General features: G+C 43.4%; 4 protein-coding genes across 4 annotated transcripts; 2 read left to right on the top strand and 2 right to left on the bottom strand.

Annotated features, from left to right (window-relative positions):
* The first annotated feature begins 82 nt into the window (after window positions 1–82).
* LOC113746922 (peptidase M20 domain-containing protein 2-like) lies at window positions 83–19,446 on the top strand. Its single transcript, XM_027284491.1, has 8 exons — window positions 83–490; window positions 1,227–1,375; window positions 1,693–1,835; window positions 1,921–2,075; window positions 3,713–3,848; window positions 4,404–4,511; window positions 4,610–4,793; window positions 18,247–19,446. Exons 1-7 carry the CDS (start codon window positions 83–85, stop codon window positions 4,786–4,788), a joined length of 1,278 nt encoding a protein of 425 aa, XP_027140292.1. The 3' UTR covers window positions 4,789–4,793; window positions 18,247–19,446.
* LOC104938678 (peptidase M20 domain-containing protein 2) lies at window positions 4,813–18,264 on the top strand. The gene is made up of 7 exons (XM_019278158.2): window positions 4,813–6,155; window positions 15,348–15,496; window positions 15,888–16,030; window positions 16,116–16,270; window positions 16,348–16,483; window positions 16,785–16,892; window positions 18,063–18,264. Exons 1-7 carry the CDS (start codon window positions 5,742–5,744, stop codon window positions 18,239–18,241), a joined length of 1,284 nt encoding a protein of 427 aa, XP_019133703.1. The 5' UTR covers window positions 4,813–5,741; the 3' UTR covers window positions 18,242–18,264.
* Window positions 6,679–9,149, bottom strand: LOC109142900 (tripartite motif-containing protein 16). Its single transcript, XM_027284489.1, has one exon. The coding sequence runs from the start codon at window positions 8,779–8,781 to the stop codon at window positions 6,994–6,996; it is 1,788 nt and encodes a 595-aa protein (XP_027140290.1). The 5' UTR covers window positions 8,782–9,149; the 3' UTR covers window positions 6,679–6,993.
* Window positions 10,288–12,898, bottom strand: LOC113746921 (tripartite motif-containing protein 16-like). The gene has a single exon (XM_027284490.1). The coding sequence runs from the start codon at window positions 12,676–12,678 to the stop codon at window positions 10,993–10,995; it is 1,686 nt and encodes a 561-aa protein (XP_027140291.1). The 5' UTR covers window positions 12,679–12,898; the 3' UTR covers window positions 10,288–10,992.
* Window positions 19,447–21,315: the final 1,869 nt, after the last annotated feature.

Here is a 21,315-nt window from a genome sequence, read left to right as displayed (position 1 = left end):
TTTAGCCCTCATACTGAGAGCAGTGTTTCCTGTAACTTTACACTGCAGGACTCTGGGGAGAGGAGACACTGTGAAGTTAATGATGACCGCCAAGATGGCTGACAGAGCAGAGCTGCTGCTGGAGCTGAAGCAGAGAGTTTCACAGTGTATAGAAGAAGCCAAAGCAAAGCTCCACACACTCAGTAAGGACATATGGAGCTGTCCGGAGCTGGCTTATGAGGAAAGCCGCTCTCATGACACACTGGTGGCGTTTTTCAGTCAGGAGGAGGGCTGGAAGGTCGACAGTCACTTCAAACTCCACACTGCGTTTCGAGCCACCTGGGGAGCCGGAGGCAGCGAGCAGGTCAACGTGGGTTTCCTGTGTGAGTACGACGCCCTGCCGGGGATCGGACACGCGTGTGGACACAACCTGATAGCTGAGGTTGGAGCTGCTGCGGCTCTGGGGCTCAAAGCTGTGCTGGAGGACACACACGGGAAGCTCCCTGTCCAGGTGCAGACGATTTGTATTCATGAAGTTTTGCAGTTTGGCTTGTTTCATAATAAAGGATGAATTTAAGCACCGGAAGATATAAAATATGAAGAAGTAGTGCACGTCAAGGACAAAAGATGATCTCTGGAATTATTCACTTACCCCTCTGGAGCAAATGAATAAACAGCTTTGGTAAATTAAATTAAATCGTGGATATTGGGTAAAGAGTTTAGCAAACTGTTTTCATGGATTTCTGTACATCTTCCTTTTGAGTCTCTTCAGTCTCAGAAGCTCTAACTTCAAAACAACAGTTCAGCCTGACCCAAAGAAACTCACTACATGTTTGCTGTGAGGAATGAATGAATTGAAATAAATGGCTGTTTGACAGGTAGGAAACCAATTTAAAAACTGTAATTAGACTTTAAACTTTAGACTTTATTGTTCTCAATGGGAGGTTTATTTCCACAGCACTGTACATATCCGAACACAAGACACCGCAACATACAATGACATATGACTGTACACACTCAGTGAGGCCTATTCATAAATGTAGCTATCTGTACTGTACATAATGGGATCAAATAGGCAACAACTGGAAATACATAGTCAAATGATGACTCATTCCCACAGAAAGGTGTGTGTGTGACTGCAGCCCGAGGAAATGTCTCCTCAGTACATGATATCTCAAGAACTTATTTTAGTGAGAATTGTTTCATCCAGGTTGTGCAGTGTGTAAAGTGCCTGCTGTCTTCCACAGGTGACGGTGCTGGGCACCCCAGCCGAGGAGGATGGTGGAGGTAAAATTGACATGCTAAGGGAGGGAGCATTTGAAGGCCTTGATGTGGTGTTCATGGCCCACCCATCAAAGGAGGATGCCATGTACCTGCCCTGTGTGGCTGAGCATGAGTATGTTTGGTTTGTATGCTGTACTCTGAAACACAGTGTTCTTCACTGAAGGCCTGGCATACAGTACAACTGTGTAGTTGCATAAATGTAACAAGTTATCTCATGACACTTTCCATATAGAGCAGGTCTAGACCATACTCTTCATAATATTATTATCAGAGACTCAACAGTTCCACCATGAGCAAGCCCTTAGTGTGCACTGCTGCTTATTCTGGCATGTGTAAGTGTGTCTATGTAAGTCTAAACTCAACAGCCTTTGCCTGCACTCTGTACAGAAGCAGAGACTGACGTGTGCTTTGTCTTGTCACGTGTTCCAGTGTAACCATCAAGTATCACGGTAAGGCGTCTCATGCCTCAGCCTACCCATGGGAGGGAATCAATGCGCTGGATGCAGCTGTGCTGTGCTACAACAACCTGTCTGTGCTCAGACAGCAGATGAAGCCAGACTGGAGAGTTCATGGTGAGCAGCTGGTGAACCTCTGTCCTCCTTGTGTTGCTCTGAGGAGTTCAGGAAGCTTGCTTTAAAATCGCCCGGTGTCACGCAGGTATCATAAAGCACGGTGGCGTGAAACCAAACATCATCCCTGCCTACGCTGAGCTGGAGTACTATCTGAGAACCCCTTCACGAGCTGAGCTTCACGTCCTGAAGGCGAAAGCTGAGATGTGTTTTAGATCAGCTGCCGTGGCAACTGGCTGTGAGGTAAAAATAACCCCAAAACAAAACACAATAAGAAATGGTAAATGGACTGTACTTATATAGCGCCTTTCTAGTCTTCCGACCACTCAAAGCGCTCTACACTACATATCTCATTCACCCCATTCACACACATTCATACACTGATGGCTACCATGCAAGGTGCCAACTGCTCATCAGTTTGCAGATCTAACCATTCATACACATTCCCACACCGATGGCACAGCCTTCGGGAGCAATTTGGGGTTCAGCGTCTTGCCCAAGGACACTTCGACATGCAGACCGCAGGAGCCGGGGATCGAACCGCCGATCATCTGATTAGTGGACGACCCGCTCTGCCTGTGAGCCACAGCCGCCCCACAAGCCACAGCCGCCCCACAGCCACAGCCGCCCCACGAAATACTTAGAGATACAGTGCCCAGGAGGTAAACTGGCACCTCTCCAGCTACCAGTCCACCTTCCATATTTTCGGTCCATGCTGGACTTCAGCCAGCCACCCTCCGGTTCCCAAGCCAAGTCTCTATGGACTGAGCTACTGCCGCCCCAATATAGTGATGTTCAAAGTGACAATGAATAATGAGCTTCTTTGGCTTGAATTGGTGACTGTCAGGAACTGAACAGTGCATTGCTGTCTGACTGCCACACTAAGAGGTGTTCTAATCCAGAGGCTTTCAAAGGCCAAGGGTGCTCCAAACAGGTCCAGTCAGGGTGTAAGGGTGGAGTTTTGTGTTTTGCTTGCCTTACCTCTACAGGCTTCATTTTGTTTTATTAGTTGATTTTCATTGACCCCCAACTCCCCCTTTATACTCTTTCAGTTAGTCACTTGTGAGATCTGTTCTCCAAATAAATATCTTTTGTATTACGTGTTTGGGAACTGTTTCTCAGGCTTCTGCTCGACCAGCTAAAATCTGGGGAATCAGTACCACCATGAGGGAAGGCTCAGTTAGTCTAGTTCAGTTACCAAAAGGAGATCAGACAGAACAGTGTGTGTGTGTGTGTGTGATGTGGTTAAAGAGAGTTACAGTATATTGGGAGATCTTTAGTGTTTTCCCAGAGTCAGAAACTAATAAATACCTCATACCTCATTATCAGAGCTTTTTTCTGTATTTGGTGAGCTCTGAATTCTGTCAACAGTAATTTGAGGCTATCTTGGTTCAACTGGGGGTTAAACCAATCTTAGGTTTCAACTGGTGAAAGCTTTCTCACAATCCACCTTGGAAAGAATCTTTTCGATGCCTGATCCATCTCTGGCAATCTTCTGCAGATATGTCCAGACATCCAGCATTCCATTGTATCCAGCAGAGAGATCATGTGGCTCCTGGTCATAAACTTTCCAAATTAATGAGGAATTGAATTCCTCTTTGGGGTTGAGGAATGGAGAGTTAAGGTAGAAGGAAAGGTGACACTGTCCTGGGAGCCTCTGTGAAGAGTTGTGAAAAATTAAACTCCAGTTGTAACAAAACTGTAAAACAAATAATGTATGACACATTTACTCTCATTTTCTAGTCTATTTAGCTGCATTGTGAAGTGAAATCTTCACTGTCACTGTCAATGGAAGCCTCTTTATGTATGTTGTTTTTTAGGCCAGTCCTGGCAAAGTCTTGCAGCTTTAAGAAGTCAACACTGAACCATCTCACCTTCAGGTCAAAGTAGAGTTTGCAAGAAATAAATATGACAACATGCTGCGCAATGGTGTGCTAGAGGAGCTGTACGAGACAAACGGCAAGGCGCTGGGTATGGACTTCACCACAGATGAAGACGTTCTCAAGAATGAATCTGGTACGTGAATGTCAAACAACAGCTCTGTGCTGGACACACTGAAAAATGAAGGAGTGGACAATGGTAGACAAAATGTGTATTGAGGCAAGACACTACAGGCAGAAACATGTTTTTTTTATTTTTTTTTTATTGAGAACACTGTGTAACTTTTAGATTGTAGGCTCTTTTGCTTCCATAACATGTCTTCTTGCAGACTAGTGGAAAGTCTCCCAAAATCTACATTTCAGTGTTTATTTAATTCACATTTGTTTTGCTTGTGTCTGTAGATTCCATCAGAAGTTAGCATTAAATAATGTCTTATTTGTATATTTAAACATAACATTTCAGAAAACTTGCAATGCAAAAATTATTGTCTCAATGTAAGTAATAAGTAATAAGTAGAGGTTTTGTGAAACCCAGCAAACAGAAGCTTCAGTTCAAGATGGATGCAGGCTCTTCTGTCAGGATGTTAGCTGTGTTCTGTGATAGAGACTAAATAAGTATTTCTCAAAATTTTAAAAATAATACATGAAGGACTCCCCCTCCCGTCTCCCCTCATCCCCTTTTTCTCTACAGGCTCTACAGATTTTGGCAATGTGACATTTGCAGTTCCTGGCATCCATCCGTACTTCTACATCGGTTCTAATGCTTTGAACCACACAGAGGAATACACTGTTGCTGCTGGTATGGTACCACAACACTTAGAGGATCATATTTAAAACCATTTCTGGTGTCTGATATGAGTTTGTATGGCTGATAATGTGTTTGTGACTTTGATGCAGGCGATGACAGAGCTCAGTTCTTCACCCTGAGGACGGCAAAGGCTCTGGCCATGACGGCCCTGGATGTGCTGCTGAATCCGGAGCTGCTGCAGAGAGTGAAGCAAGAGTTCACTGAGGCCAAACTGAAGGAGGACGGGACGCTGACAGGAGAGCACACAGAGCTGTCTGATAAACACTGATGATCCTCCCTGCACACTGACACTGATATGTTCTTGTGGTTGAATCCAACATCCAGAGTCAAAGTGGCTAGAGCACATGTGAGATAATCAGGAAGTTAGGTCTGTGTGTGTGCAGCATCGAAGCTAAAAGCAGCTTCACCCTGTTTGCGTCTGACTCGAGGAGCTGCATCTGAATGTTTCCCAAAGATCCAAGAGAAGATATGAGACCAGAAATGTAATATTAGCTTTTTTTTAATCACACTTATTTCATTTTGATCATGTATGAATGTTCTGTGTTAAATCAATATTACATAAAAAACAAAACAGAATGCACACACCTTTCTATTATTCAACTTTTGTGTCTATTTTTGGAGGCTTTGGCAAAGTTATGTACAAACCCCTAACCAACCTTATCTGTGATGACACAGCGTGTGAGCAGCGTGCCCTAAAAGGTTCAACATGTTGGTGTTGCTTTATGTTGTGGTTTGTGCACACAGGGGCTGGTTAATGACCCACAGCCCCCAGCCATGTGGCAGCGCCCCGAGAGAACTGAGGGATCAATAAAGTCAATCTTCTCGATATGTATTTGTGTCATTTATTTCAACATTGTGTATGGTTATTATTACTGAGAAGTGTTATTGTTCCTTCAAGAATTTACATTATAAGGTGGAATAAAGTTTTTTGGGGATCATCATCAGATTTTTTTCAATTAATGAGAAACATTTACACATTATTAAACAAAGAGTAAAACATAGAAGACACATGATTTCATACAGATCTGTTATGTAACTTGGACTTAAGGTTCATTTTATGTATTTATTCTGTAAACAGAAGATTTAAAAAAAACTAGTCATGTGGTTGTCAAACGTGGTTAATACATAATAATAATAATAATAATAGGAAATGTTGCTCCTCAGCAGGCAGCAGCACGTCAACTTTTGGCGCCCTTATAAAGTGCTGACATCAACAACAACATGACCGCCAAGATGGCTGACAGAGCAGAGCTGCTGCTGGAGCTGAAGCAGAGAGTTTCACAGTGTATAGAAGAAGCCAAAGCAAAGCTCCACACACTCAGTAAGGACATATGGAGCTGTCCGGAGCTGGCTTATGAGGAAAGCCGCTCTCATGACACACTGGTGGCGTTTTTCAGTCAGGAGGAGGGCTGGAAGGTCGACAGTCACTTCAAACTCCACACTGCGTTTCGAGCCACCTGGGGAGCCGGAGGCAGCGAGCAGGTCAACGTGGGTTTTCTGTGTGAGTACGACGCCCTGCCGGGGATCGGACACGCGTGTGGACACAACCTGATAGCTGAGGTTGGAGCTGCTGCGGCTCTGGGGCTCAAAGCTGTGCTGGAGGACACACACGGGAAGCTCCCTGTCCAGGTGCAGGTAGGACAACTACACGACAGTGTGTACGGTCGAGTAGTTAAAAAAAACGACTTCCCGTGTCCTCTCCTAAACACTTTGTGTGAAGTGAGGAGGAGACGGCTCGGTGTTTACCATAGACGTAATAAAGAGTAGACACCGCATCGACCGCTGCTGCCTATTGGACCATGGACCGGTCACCCGCTCCACTCGGTGTCACCTGTTTGGCAGGCGCAGTCAGGTGTCAGCGCATTTAACCAATCAGAAACCACTGAACACTTCACTGATTTTGACGCGTTTCTTTTTGCTGCAAACGTCATACATGTAACTATGATGTAAGCTATGACATGGTTTATCATGGTTTATGGTTCTTATATATATATATATATATAATATAATATAATATAATATAATATAATATAATATATATATATATAAAACTGAAAGCTTTTTTAGTTATTAACATTTATAACAACTTGAGAAAGTTTTTCACAACAGCAAACTTGAACACCTCTGTGTGTGAAAGCAGCTCCACAGTCAACAGACTTCATCAAATCAGAAGTTTTTATATCCTTCTTCACATGAACAGTCTATTGATTTGGTTTGTATGAAACAAAGAAAAGACTTTGTTCATATCAGTTTGTTCACACATCCGTCAGTCAGCCCGTTCAATGACTCTTGTTCAGTGAGTTCATGTACAGATTCACTTCATCCACACACTCAGTTTGTCAGAGCAGAATCTCACATGTACAAGAAAAGAATGACTCGTCTCCTTATTGATTATGATCATGGAAACTAAAGTCACACACAGGAACAAGTTAAAGAAATGAAACACACACTTTAACCCTTAAATGACTTCTGTCTATCTGAGTTTACACAACTCAACAGTGTCTTCATAATTAAAAACATGAAGTCCAGCATAGAGAGGCTGAGTGAACGTGGTCTGGACTCTGTGGAGGAGAGTCATGGTTTCAGAGACGCTGTAGAAGGACAGAATACCTGCATTGTGATCCAGGTACACTCCAACTTTGGAGGACTGAGGACCAGAGACGAGAGTTTGGACATTGTTGTAATAAAAGTTATAACTGCTTAAGAGACAATTTAACTTCCAAGATTTGTCATTTGATCCAAATGAACATTCAAGTAACCTCCCTGCTCTGCTGATACTCTTGTATGTGACTGCTACACCAACTCCTGCCCCACTCCACTCCACCTCCCAGTAACAACGTCCAGTCAGACTCTCTCTACTCAGGACCTGAGCCCACCAAGTGAATCTGTCTGGGTGACTAGAATAAGACTGATGTTGATTCATTCTTGTCAGTTTTCTGTTCCCCTCAGATAATAACAGCTGTTTGTGTGCTGTGTTTGGATCCAGTGTGAGTTCACATGAATATTTCAAGAACTCAGCTCTGGTCTTGGGCTCTGGTTCTGGTCTTGACAGTGAAACATGGACTTCAGTGTCTGTCAGTGAGATGTTTGTCCGTTGGTCCCTCAGAACGTCCTGTAGTTTATCTCTGAGCTCTGACACAGCAGCTGTCACATCCTCAAAGTACCTCAGAGGACGGATATTGATGCTGGATGAGTCTGTAGATTGGCTGAGTCGTGACAGTGAGGGGTAGTTGTGTAGAAACTGGTTGTGGTCCTCTGTGTGTGAGAGCTTCTCCAGCTCAGCGTCTTTCCTCTTCAGCTCAGTGATCTCCTGCTCCAGCTTCTCCTGAAGATCTTTGACTCGACTCACTTCAGTTTCCTGCTGGGATCTGACCTGCTGCTTCACATCAGACCTTCTTTTCTCCATGAGACGGATCAGCTCAGTGAAGATCTTCTCACTGTCCTCCACTGCTTTATCAGCAGAGCCATTGATAGCCTCCACCTCCTGTTGGAGCTCCTTCACATCTTTCTCTCTGTCCTGGATTCTCTGCTGGATGTTTAGTCGACTCACCTCGAGCTCTCTCTGCCTCTCAGTCCTTTCTGCTGCAGCTGAGACTGTGTCGTGGCCTTTATGTTCATCCACAGAGCAGAGATAACAGATACACTGCTGATCAGTACGGCAGAACATCTTCATCACCTCATCATGACGAGAGCAGATGTTCTCCTGGAGCTTCTTGGAGGGCTCCACCAGCTTGTGTTTCTTTAATGGAGCTACATCATGATGAGGCTGGAGGTGTTTCTCACAGTAAGAGGCCAGACAGACCAGACAGGACTTCAGAGCTTTCAGTTTTCTCCCAGTGCAGACATCACAGGCCACATCTTCAGGTCCAGCATAGCAGTGATCAGCAGGAGCAGCTTGGAGTCCAGTCTTCTTCAGTTCCTCCACTAAAGCTGCTAACATGGTGTTTTTCACCAGGACAGGCCTCGGTATGAAGGTCTGCCTACACTGAGGGCAGCTGTGGATTCTCTTCACATCCTCTCCATCCCAGTGCATTTTAATACACTTCATGCAGTAGCTGTGTCCACAGGGAGTAGTCACCGGATCCCTCAGTAGATCCAGACAGATCGCACAGGAGAAGGTTTCCTGGTCCAGCTGAACTCCTTTCTGCGCCATCTCTCCTCTCATGGACAGAGTGGATCTCGCTGTGTTTGAGAGCAGGCAGCAGGGGGAGGAGTTATCGCGTGCTGAGCAGTGCTGTGAATCTGAACTCCGTTTCGTCATTTTTCTGAAGCCTCATTAAAAGCTGCTCCACAGATGAAAACATGTCAGTCTTCAGGTGTACCGTGCGTCTTGGCCCGCCTCACTGGGCGCGTATGCCACGTGTCCCGCTACCTTGTTTTGATCAGTCCTGACTTCAGCCGCACCGGGAGCGTTTCAGAGACGTGCAGAAACTTTGTTTACGCGCTCAGATTTTTACGACGCAGTTTGCACGGGGCTGTATTATTTTGAAAATCAACCTATGGCGTTTCTGTATCTGGCTTTCTGGCGAGCTCGAGCCGCGCACGCGGAACACGTCACATCCGTGTTTGATGTAACGATGGGCATTCCGGTTCTTTTTAGTGAACCGGATCATTTGACTCAGATCACCAAGAAGAGCCGGCTCTTCATTTGACCACTTACACCTTTTTAATTCGGCCAGATTTAGCACTGTACACAAAGTCTGACAGTGTTTTTAATGAAGCCACACAGATTTGATCTTTTACTGCACTTGGATTATCTTCATCACAAAGCTGTAAACAGGCTCTTTTTCTGACTTTATACAGATACATGGTTCTCACAGAATAGTGACGCTATAAACATATGATGATCTTATAGACCATGATGCATCACTTCAGATTCAAATAGCTAACAGTATATGATGTTTTCTAAAAAGAGCTTGAAATGAGCGACTCTGATGTAACCGATGAGGGAGTCTATTCAGAGCATGGTGCAATGAAAACATGAACAGGTGGTGCAGTGTGTTGATTGTGTTTAACAGGAAGTAGTACTGCAGTATACTGTCATATCAGATCTGTATGTTGACACAGCAGAGCTCATTGGACTGAAGGCCGGTGTTAAAACATGCATAAAGTCTTCAATGTGGACTGTCCTCTGTAATTAAGATAAGAAGCAGCAGGTGGGGCCACAGACTGACACACAGACAGACAGACTGACTGACTGTGTCTGCATTAGAGGTGAACACTGAAGACATCCAAACTATAAAATAAGACACATGGAATTATGTAGTGAGCAAAAACAGTGTAAACAAAGTTTTTTAGATTCTTCACATCAGCCACCTTTTGCTTCAGTGACAGCTCTGCACAGTCAGAGAAGCAGAGACTGATGTGTGCTTTGACTTGTCATGTTTTCCAGTGTAACCGTTGGGTATCACGGTAAGGCGTCTCCTGCCTCGGCCCACTCCTAGGAGGGAGGGAATCAGTCACTCCGCAGTTAATTGTTACAGTAAAATGAACCATGGTAGCTAACTTCTTAACATCAGACCAAGACAGCGCACAAACACAACACAAACACACATGCTACAACATTTGTCTGCACAAATTGCACTGAGGACACAACTGTGTCAAAAAGGCTACAGACATGATCAGCACACACACAAACACACACACACACACACACACACACATATACAGTGCCTATCATAAGTATTCACCCCCTTGAATGTTTTACCCTTGTATTACTTTCATAAATCAGTCAATAAAATTTGTCTTTTTCACGCAAAGATTTATTGGAAAAAACTCTTTAATGTCAAAGTGAAAACAGATTTCTAGAAAGTAATGTTAATGAAACAAAATTATATAAAGAAGAATAATTGTTTGCATAATTATTCACCCGCTTCAAGTCAGTATTTAGTAGATGCACCTTTGGCTGCAATCACAGCAATGAGTCTGTGTGGATAAGTCTCAATCAGTCTTGTACATCTGCACACTGCAATTTTGCTCTATTCTTCTTTGCAAAACTGCTCAAGCTCTGTCAGGTTGCGCGGGTATCAGGCATGAACAGCCCTTTTTACTACAGTGTGTATTCTTATAATGTGCTGTTCATAATAGTACATAATTCAGTTTGTTCACACATCCGTCAGTCAGCCCGTTCAATGACTCTTGTTCAGTGAGTTCATGTACAGATTCACTTCATCCACACACTCAGTTTGTCAGAGCAGAATCTCACATGTACAAGAAAAGAATGACTCGTCTCCTTATTGATTATGATCATAGAAACTAAAGTCATCATGAGCAGTGATAGCCTTCATGGCTAAACAGACACAGGAAGCAGTATGACCTAAAGGACCACTGAGAAGATGAATGAGAAGTACTGCTCATCATGTTTGATTGATAGGTGATGAAATGCCACAACAGTCAGCTCTTAGCAACAATGATGGAAACCAAACAAGTTAAAGAAATGAAACACACACTTTAACCCTTAAATGACTTCTGTCTATCTGAGTTTACACAACTCAGCAGTGACTCTATAATCTAAAGGCTGAAGTCCAGCATAGAGAGGCTGAGTGAACGTGGTCTGGACTCTGTGGAGGAGAGTCATGGTTTCAGAGACGCTGTAGAAGGACATAATACCTGCACTGTGATCCAGGTACACTCCAACTCTGGAGGACTGAGGACCAGAGACGGGAGTGTGGACATCGTTGTAATAAAAATAAGATGAGTTACTGTTTGTGTAACAAATTAACTTCCAAGATTTGTCATTTGATCCAAATGAACATTCAAGTAACCTCCCTGCTCTGCTGATATTCTTGTATGCGACTGCTACACCAACTCCTGATCCACTCCACTCCACCTCCCAGTAACAACGTCCAGTCAGACTCTCTCTACTCAGGACCTGATAATATAGAGTAAATCTGTCTGGGTGACTAGAATAAGACTGATATCGTCTCATGAATGTAACTTTTCTGTTCCCCTCAGATAATAACAGCTTCATGTGTGCTGTGTTTGGATCCAGTGTGAGTTCACATGAATATTTCGAGAACTCAGCTCTGGTCTTGGGCTCTGGTTCTGGTCTTGACAGTGAAACATGGACTTCAGTGTCTGTCAGTGAGATGTTTGTCCGTTGGTCCCTCAGAACGTCCTGTAGTTGATCTCTGAGCTCTGACACAGCAGCTGTCACATCCTCAAAGTACCTCAGAGGACGGATATTGATGCTGGATGAGTCTGTAGATTGGCTGAGTCGTGACAGTGAGGGGTAGTTGTGTAGAAACTGGTTGTGGTCCTCTGTGTGTGAGAGCTTCTTCAGATCAGCGTCTTTCCTCTTCAGCTCAGTGATCTCCTGCTCCAGCTTCTCCTGAAGCTCTTTGACTCGACTCACTTCAGTTTGCTGCTGGGATCTGACCTGCTGCTTCACATCAGACCTTCTTTTCTCCATGAGATGGATCAGCTCAGTGAAGATCTTCTCACTGTCCTCCACTGCTTTATCAGCAGAGCCATTGATAGCCTCCACCTCCTGTTGGAGCTCCTTCACATCTTTCTCTCTGTCCTGGATTCTCTGCTGGATGTTTTGTCGACTCACCTCGAGCTCTCTCTGCCTCTCAGTCCTTTCTGCTGCAGCTGAGACTGTGTCGTGGCCTTTATGTTCATCCACAGAGCAGAGATAACAGATACACTGCTGATCAGTACGGCAGAACATCTTCATCACCTCATCATGACGAGAGCAGATGTTCTCCTGGAGCTTCTTGGAGGGCTCCACCAGCTTGTGTTTCTGGAACTGAGCTACATCGTAATGAGGTTGGAGGTGTTTCTCACAGTAAGAGACCAGACAGACCAGACAGGACTTCAGGGCTTTACATTTCCTCCCAGTGCAGAAATCACAGGCCACATCTTCAGGTCCAGCATAGCAGTGATCAGCAGGAGCAACTTGGAGTCCAGTCTTCTTCAGTTCCTCCACTAAAGCTGCTAACATGGTGTTTTTCACCAGGACAGGCCTCGGTTTGAAGGTCTGCCTACACTGAGGGCAGCTGTGGATTCTCTTCTCATCCTCTCCATCCCAGAAGTTTGGAATACAGTTCATGCAGTAGCTGTGTCCACAGGGAGTAGTCACCGGATCCCTCAGTAGATCCAGACAGATCACACAGGAGAAGGTTTCCCGGTCCAGCTGAACTCCTTTCTGCGCCATCTCTCCTCTCAGCGTTGACGACTGTCTGAATTTCACTTCCGTAGAAATGACAGTGGTTTGAACTCTGATCTAAACAACATGTGTCTCTGCAGTGAACGGGGCCTGTGCGCTCTTGCTCTGCACCACATGTTGGTTACACCCATCATCAAACTGTAGATCTGAGGGGGAGGGAACAAGGAAGTGTATGGACAGAGTGGAGTTGGCTGTGTTTGAGAGCAGGAAGAAGAGGGAGGAGTTATCGAGGACTGAGCAGTGCTGTGAATCTGAACTTTGTTTCCTCATTTTCATTCATGCAGCCCCATTAAAAGCTGCTCCACATCTAAAAACATTTCAGTCTTTACATGTAACATACTTGTTGGCCCTTCAGAATTTGCTAATGGCTCCATGTCTTGAAGTGTTCCTCTAAGCACCAGTCAGTGAGAATCATCAGTCAAACCTCCACAAATAGTCAATAACATCTTCTCTTATTTAAAAAAATTCAAATGCTCGACTGTTTGTAGGTAAAGTTCATCACGAGGTGAAATTTGATCAACTTTGTTCTTTTTTTTGTAAACCACTGAGTTCAAATATTTGAATTGTGTAGTGTCTGCAGATGTGGTGTGAGAGAGTCTTTAATGAATGGAGGCGATACCAAAGAACGTCTTTACAAGCAACAAACAAGACACTCCTGATGAATGGTGGAGAAGCATTTTATTTTCCAATGTGGTCACATGGAAATCTGATTCTCAGGAATCAGGAAACAGAAATGACACAGAATTGTAAATGCTGATGTTAAATTCAGGCAAAACTGAAGTTCTTGTAATTGGACCCAAATACCTCAGAAACTCTCTTTCTAGAGACTTAGTTACTTTAGACAGGATCACTCTGGCCTCTAGCTCCACTGGAAAGAATCTTGGGTTTTTTGTGGGCAAGTTTTTCCTCACTCAAACCGAGGGTCTAAGGACAGAGGGTGTCACTCCCTGTACAGATTGTAAAGCCCTCAGAGGCAAATGTACTTTGTGACTTTGGGCTATACAAATAAAATTTGATCTGATTTGAAATGTAGTAGTAGAATTACAGATTCAATATACAAAATAAACAATATACAGAGCAAAGATTTCCAGATTATATGTGACCTGTGTAACCTTTGGACCCTGACCCTCAGGGAGGCAGTACAGACAATTCAGAGCCACTGAACATATCATCTGTTGATGAAATATTAAATAGTTGTATTGCTTTATTGCAAGGAAGACAAAAAGGTTTACCCATTGTAGAGAATAAAGTGAGTGACTGACTCACTGACTAAGAAAACATGAACGGGTGGATCTAACGTGGCGATACAAATGACCTGTCTGTTTGAAAGTTTTCCCACATGTTGAGCAAGTATGCAGCTTCTCGCCTGTGTGGAGTGTCATGTGTTAGCAGTTTGGACTTGTTGTCATATTGTTGATTGTTTGGATCTGACTCTGCAGCTCGAGTAGAGTCTTCATGCTCGTATCCTTTCTCATCTTGGCTCTCAGCTACATAAGAGTTGTTGAGCAGGACCTGGTTACAGAGCTGCTGCTGAGCGAGAACCGCCTCCTCTTTCTGCTGTAGGAGATCTGGAGGGACAGGGAACAAAAGGAATGTGGTACCACTGTGATGGTGGAGAGGAAATGCTGACATGCAAGTAAATTAGCAGCAGTAACGTTACTGATGTATCTAACTGCTGAGATTATGGGTGCGGTCAAATAGTCAGTTTTGCTCAGGAACCTTCCTCACTGAGTGAAATGACACAGAAATATTAACGTAGCCACCATGATAAGAGCTGTTCAGATTCTCGACGCACCATTCAGTCATTCACAACCAGACAAAAACCAAACATCAGTGTATTTAAACAGTGTGATGCAGCCTGCAGCAGAGAGAAGTGTGTTCTGTTGCTGACTGTGGAGCTGGGTTCACACACAGTAAAAACTGTTTCTAAATGTGACATCCAGCATCCTGCAGATCATCATGAAGTTACCGTTGCTGATTCATCATATATCTTTGCCATAACTTACTAATATGTTTGTATATGTGTAGACAGGAGGGTGAGCGACCATACCAGTGTAACAAACACTTTATTTGACTCCTGTGACAGGTGGACAATATTCATTTATTATTTGAATTCTGACGTCTTCCACACCTATCCTGTGTAACCTGACTTCAGGTCTCCACATGCTGTCCAGCTGTCTGTGCTGACGCTCAAGCCTTTCTTCGTGCTCGATGACAGTTCTTTGAAACACAGCAGTCAGTGTCTCATTGACAAAGTCTCTCAGAGACTCAGCCGAAGAAGACATTGTTGCTTAATCACAAATGAAACAATAAAGTGTGCAAACACTAAAATATCTAATAATATCTAATGGTATGCGCGTATGCTTCCGCTGGATGTTACACTGTTAACGTTCCAACGGTATTTTAATATAATAGAATAATTATTATTAATGATGTATGTGTGTATGTGTGTATGTATGTATGTATGTATGAACATGTAATTGTATCAGTGTGAAAACACAGCAAGCATCAGGCACACTCAAAACTTCTTGAGATCATTTACAGCATTTAATATATAATATAATCAACACATATTGAGTAACAGATTCATGATGACAACCTTCCAACCTGAATCTTCTATAAACAGTAAGTCTTAATAATGATGCTGATCTTCACAGCTGACGGTGCTGGGGACTCCAGCTGAGGAGGATGGTGGTGGGAAAATTGACTTGTTGAGGAAGGGAGCCTTTGACAACATGGATGTGGTGTTCATGGCCCACCCCCTGCAGGATGATGCCCCATATCTCCCTCTGGTGGCTGAACATGAGTAAGTTTTAGAGGAACACTTTCAGATTTACAAGCATGTTGAAATGCTGGACGGCTGTGTTATGTGAAGTGAATACTTAACTTCAAGGAAATATGTTCACCGTTATTGGTCCAACTTTGTTACCAGCTCCATCTTCTGACCTGGGTTACCATAGTAATGATCAGAATAAACACTAACATACAGCTGCTCAGTCAGTGTCCTCATAACAATCTAAGATTTAACACTGTCTTTACAGTGACCTCAGGACATACTTGACTGAGAAACCTGTATGTGACACACTAGAAGAGACACTTCCCTCAGTAGCCATTTTTTGCTTTGATGACAGCTTTGCACATTCTTTCAGTCAGAGGAGCAGAGACTGACGTGTGCTTTGTCTTGTCACGTGTTCCAGTGTAACCATCAAGTATCACGGTAAGGCGTCTCATGCCTCAGCCTACCCATGGGAGGGAATCAATGCGCTGGATGCAGCTGTGCTGTGCTACAACAACCTGTCTGTGCTCAGACAGCAGATGAAGCCAGACTGGAGAGTTCATGGTGAGCAGCTGGTGAACCTCTGTCCTCCTTGTGTTGCTCTGAGGAGTTCAGGAAGCTTGCTTTAAAATCGCCCGGTGTCACGCAGGTATCATAAAGCACGGTGGCGTGAAACCAAACATCATCCCTGCCTACGCTGAGCTGGAGTACTATCTGAGAACCCCTTCACGAGCTGAGCTTCACGTCCTGAAGGCGAAAGCTGAGATGTGTTTTAGATCAGCTGCCGTGGCAACTGGCTGTGAGGTAAACATGTCTGAATTACAAAGTGAGTTGACTAATTTGTCCTGCTGGTCAGTGCTTCACCTTCCCTTCCTCCTCAGGTGGAAGTGGAGTATGCGAGAAACGCTTTTGACAACATACTGCGAAACACAACTCTGGAAGATTTGTATGAGAACAATGGCAAAGCTCTGGGCATGGAATTCACCACAGATGAAGAAGTCCTCAGCAATGCTTCTGGTGAGAGGACAAAGAGACAAAGAGGACTCGCCACTGCAGACACCAGGGCTCGGGCTCATGCTCGTTGATTTTGGTTGAGTTGATTTGTCCTCAGTGTCCTAAGCTTTTTTCAAGTTTTATTGCTTTGCACATTTCCTGGAGGCACCTGTAAACTAATGTCACACACGGGGACCTGCAGCAGAACCTCTTTAGTCTGCCTCCTACTTCACAACAGGCCCTCTGTCTCTATGAATGATGAGTGAACTGTAAAATACAAGCCAGTGCATTTGATGAAAGGTCTTCTTGTCTCTCTTCTCTACAGGCTCTACTGACTTTGGCAACGTGTCGTTTGTAGTTCCTGGCATCCATCCGTACTTCTACATCGGCTCTAAGGCCCTGAACCACACAGAGGAATACACCGTGGCCTCAGGTATGTCAGGAAACAAACATCTGTCTGTGTACTGTCTCTGTTAACAGATGAGTCCGGTTTATCAGAACTTGTCTTTTGTCAAATGTTCTTCGTGCACAGTGTCAGGTCAGGCAAACAATACAGTGTCAGCTGCCTCATTCATACATCACATCAGAGGCTCATTCATCAGCTGCTAGTCTCCAGCTGAGCGGACAGTTTCAGCCATTCAAAATATTCTATATAAGATATAATTAAAAATGATAATTTTTATCAGAGACACAGATGCACAGCAGTAATAAAATATTGCTAACTAACTCTGGATTTGAACGGAGATACGACAAAAGGTAGTTGTAATGATGATAATAATAATAGTAGTATATGTAGTGGGCGTCATGCAAGACCACAGCAGCAGGGTTGATCAATACCTGATTTCGGTGTAGAAACAATCCGTGAAGTAAGAAGTGAATCGCTGCCTGCTTCATCCAGATGAAAGCATCACAGCCTTCCTGAGCCCATGTTAACCAATCAGGCTGTTCATCTGCAGTTTGTCTCTCTATTCTCTCTGTGCGCCACGCACACTGATCATTTATTATATTTGAGATAAATGATCTGATGACATCTGAATGATCAAATATGCATCCCATGTTTGTCAGCCCCTTTCCTTCCCCTCTCCATGCTGTCCTCCAGTATGGAAGAACAGGTAGCTTCATGATGTGTGCATTTCATCCATCAGTCCCAAAGATAGTCTTTTAACTCTCAGTGTGGACACAGACCATGTAAATGCTCATGTCTTACTCATGCTGTGTGTGTGTAATGCAACCTGAACTGTTTGGGATGCTGTTGATATCTGTCATGTATACAGTCATGTGGGTTTAAATGCAGTGCTGTCTGAGGGGTCAAAGGTCACAGAGATTCAGTGTTGGTTTCTAGCCTGGCCCTTTACATGCAGTAATTTGTGGAATGTTTCTGAATGATATTCTGGTTTGTAGATGGTGAAATCTAGAAATTAATTCAAACTGTGTGCTGACAAACATTCCTCTTAAACTGTTTGTTTCTTCTTGTTTGTGAATGACTGAGCCTTCCATAACCATCATGACACCATCACCTGTCACCTGTGTGAAGCTTCCGAACCGTGCTTTGTCGCTCCTGTCCAAACCTTTTTGAAATGTTTTCTTTGTGACTTTGATGCAGGCGATGACAGAGCTCAGTTCTTCACCCTGAGGACGGCGAAGGCTCTGGCCATGACGGCCCTGGATGTGCTGCTGAATCCGGAGCTGCTGCAGAGAGTGAAACAAGAGTTCACTGAGGCCAAACTGAAGGAGGACGGGACGCTGACAGGAGAGCACACAGAGCTGTCTGATAAACACTGATGATCCTCCCTGCACACTGACTGCACTGAAGAGTCAGGAAAACCCATTGTTGTCAGGGGATGAAGAATAATAGTGATAGTTGATTCATTGATTTGACATCTTGAAGTACATCTCACTGGGTCGAGATCTGTGCTCAAACTGCTGGTGTGTTTCATGCAGGGATACTCCCATACCGATGATACGTGGGGACAAGATATCATATCTGCTTTGTTCAGTTCAGTTTAAACATTAAGTATTTTGTCTTGGCACTAAAATCTGAGGTCAAAAAAGATGCAAATCATTTTGATCTGTTCTTATTACGCTTCAAACTACATAACAACTTTTTGGAATCAGGATTAAACTTTTGTCTCTAGAACATTTATTTCTGCTGCTGTCATGATCCATAATACATGTGTAGGCTTTGGTAGATCTTTGTTATTTAGAGTACAAATAACCTAAATGTAGCATTAACACTATTATCACAGTATGTAAAGTGAAACACTCCTTCATTCCAGTTATCAGCTTTATATAGCCTACAGGCAAAAAAGTGTTCTTTCTTTAGAGTGACAGGTAACATCTGCAGAGGGACACCTGATGAAAACTCTGCTGCTCTTACAGCAATGTGTATTAATATGCACCGTCACTGTTTAATAAATAGAACGCCACAATGTAAGAATCCTCTACTAGAACTAAAAGTCCTGCACTAAGTGTTACCAACTTAATGTAATGTGCTGGGGCATATTGTGGCACACATGAAGAAGAACTATGGGAAATAAAATGAGTGATGTTTCAATGACCACACCTCTGTAATACTATTACACCCACTGTTATTGAGTGTGACTGTGAGTAACTGTTTTACACCCAGGTGTCAGAAAAGTGTGATGGTACTTTTATCTTTGCGTTGGGTTTGGGGCTTCATGTGTATTCACTTGATACACAGACAGGATGTCTGGTGACTCCAGAGAGAGCCACCTTAAATGTATGTTTTCTGCATTAAAGTGAAAAAGTCGGCACTGGAAGTTTGGCGGTATAGTGACTCCTCACAGAGCGATCTACTGCAGCTGCTCTGATGGGTCACAGAACACAGTAATTGATAGTAAATCATAATGTTAGATAAGGCCAATTTCAATGTTAGTAGTAAGTACCAGAATTATCCATTAAAAATAACACTATCATAGATATTAAAGAAGCAGCCTGAAATCAGCCTTTATTTCAAAACCTTGTAGGTCCATCTCAAGATTATGCCAAAAATGAAAAGACCTTCTATTTAGAAGAAATATAAGAAAAGTGCAGAAAAGAAACAGGAATAGAGATTTCTGAAGAGGCTTCGACTACCTTCGTGAATTGGAGAGAACACTGCTGGGAAAAAAAAATTAAGACCAGTAAAAATACAGAAATATGAGTTTGATGTGTTGGAGACAACGTGGTTCAACTGAGTTTTCTGAGCATTTAGTTTTCTGTACAAAAAAACAATCAGCCTGTAATAGATGGTGTTACCGAGTGTGAGAGTGTCTGAACAGAATGGGTTAGAGGATGTTTGAACTGCAGGTTTGTGTTTGTCTCAAATCTGACACGAGCATGTCCCAGCTGAATTCCAGGAGATGGAAGCAACAGGAGGATGCATTTTAAAACCAGCCTCTATAAACCTTCGCATGTTGATCCTGAGAGAGGCCTCCTCTCATCTGTTCATCAAACAGACTTCTTTTGACTCCAGCGTGTCAGACGTTCTGCATCCCCATGGCAGCAAGTTTGATTTGTCGAAGTAAGTCAGTGATACAGTCAAAGGACAACCGCTGTTAAGAAATAACTTTTAGGGAACATTATTTGGAATCACTCCATTTTCATTGTTATGCCAATGACACCCAATTATATTTATCTATCAAGCCTGATGAAACCAATCAGTTAACTAAACTCCAAACATGCCTTAAGGATATGAAAAGTTGGATGACCTACAATTTTTTGATATTAAATTCAGACAAAACTGAAGTTCTTGTAATTGGACCCAAACACCTCAGAAACTCTCTTTCTAGAGACTTAGTTACTTTAGATGGGCTCACCCTGGCCTCCAGCTCCACTGTAAAGAATCTTGGAGTTGTTTTTGATCAGGATTTGTCCTTTAACGTCCACATAAAACAAAATTCGAGGACTGCATTCTTTCACTTACATAACATCGCTAAAATCAGACGCATTGTCTCTCAACCGGATGCAGAAAAACTAGTCCACGCATTTGTTACCTCTAGGCTGGACTATTGTAACTCTTTGTCATCAGGCTGCTCCAATAAGTCTCTTAGGACTTTGCAGCTAATTCAGAATGCTGCTGCACGTGTTCTGAGAGGAACCAAGATCAGAGATCACATCTCCCATTTTGGCTTCCTTGCATTGGCTACCTATTAAATCTAGAATAGAAATTATCCTCCTTGTTTGGGAGAAATTGCTGAAGTCAAAGGTCAATGGTGAGGTCAGGAGTTCAGAAAGTGTTCAGGAGCCTTTGATGTCTTATGCTGTATTATTTATTGATGCTTGGCCAAGGAGAATTAGAGACACTCTCAAAGTTCATCAGAAGTGCCTGAGTCGGTCTCACATTCTGCCCAACTCATCCTGGTGGATCGACTTTAAACCCAAAGATAACACCACACATACTACACGCCCAGAATTAGTCAAAGTGAATGTCTTTACCCACATGTGACCTTGTGTAACCATAATACTCCTTACATACAAAGCTCTTTATGGTCAGGCACCATCATATCTAAAAGAGCTCATAATACCTTACTACCCCTCTAGAACACTGCGCTCTCAGGACGCTGGGTTCCTTGTGGTTCCTATAGTCTCCAAAAGTAGATTGGGAGCCAGAGCTTTCAGCTATCAGGCTCCTCTTCTGTGGAACAAACTACCATTCTGGGTTCAGGAGGCAGACAGGGTCAACACTTTTAAGAGTAGACTTAAGACTTTCCTTTTTGATAGAGCTTATAGTTAGGACTGGCTCAGGTCATCCCTTAGTTATGCTGCTATAGGACTACACTGCTGGGGGACTCTCTCTCTCTCTCCCTCCTCTACTTTCTAACATTACTATGGTGACCACTAAATACTTGAAAGTG

This window comes from Larimichthys crocea, chromosome XI (genome assembly GCF_000972845.2).
Source record: "Larimichthys crocea isolate SSNF chromosome XI, L_crocea_2.0, whole genome shotgun sequence".
Lineage (NCBI taxonomy): Eukaryota > Metazoa > Chordata > Actinopteri > Sciaenidae > Larimichthys > Larimichthys crocea.
This window is presented reverse-complemented; position numbering and strand designations above follow the sequence as displayed.

Excerpts from the sequence above, each read along its gene's own strand:
- LOC113746922 (XM_027284491.1), top strand. The coding sequence starts at position 83 with ATGACCGCCAAGATGGCTGACAGAGCAGAGCTGCTGCTGGAGCTGAAG. Across the intron at positions 2,076-3,712 it reads CCGTGGCAACTGGCTGTGAG|GTCAAAGTAGAGTTTGCAAG; the intron begins GTAAAAATAACC and ends TCTCACCTTCAG. Across the intron at positions 4,512-4,609 it reads GGAATACACTGTTGCTGCTG|GCGATGACAGAGCTCAGTTC; the intron begins GTATGGTACCAC and ends ACTTTGATGCAG.
- LOC104938678 (XM_019278158.2), top strand. The coding sequence starts at position 5,742 with ATGACCGCCAAGATGGCTGACAGAGCAGAGCTGCTGCTGGAGCTGAAG. Across the intron at positions 16,031-16,115 it reads GCCAGACTGGAGAGTTCATG|GTATCATAAAGCACGGTGGC; the intron begins GTGAGCAGCTGG and ends GGTGTCACGCAG. Across the intron at positions 16,893-18,062 it reads GGAATACACCGTGGCCTCAG|GCGATGACAGAGCTCAGTTC; the intron begins GTATGTCAGGAA and ends ACTTTGATGCAG.
- LOC109142900 (XM_027284489.1), bottom strand. The coding sequence starts at position 8,781 with ATGACGAAACGGAGTTCAGATTCACAGCACTGCTCAGCACGCGATAAC.
- LOC113746921 (XM_027284490.1), bottom strand. The coding sequence starts at position 12,678 with ATGGCGCAGAAAGGAGTTCAGCTGGACCGGGAAACCTTCTCCTGTGTG.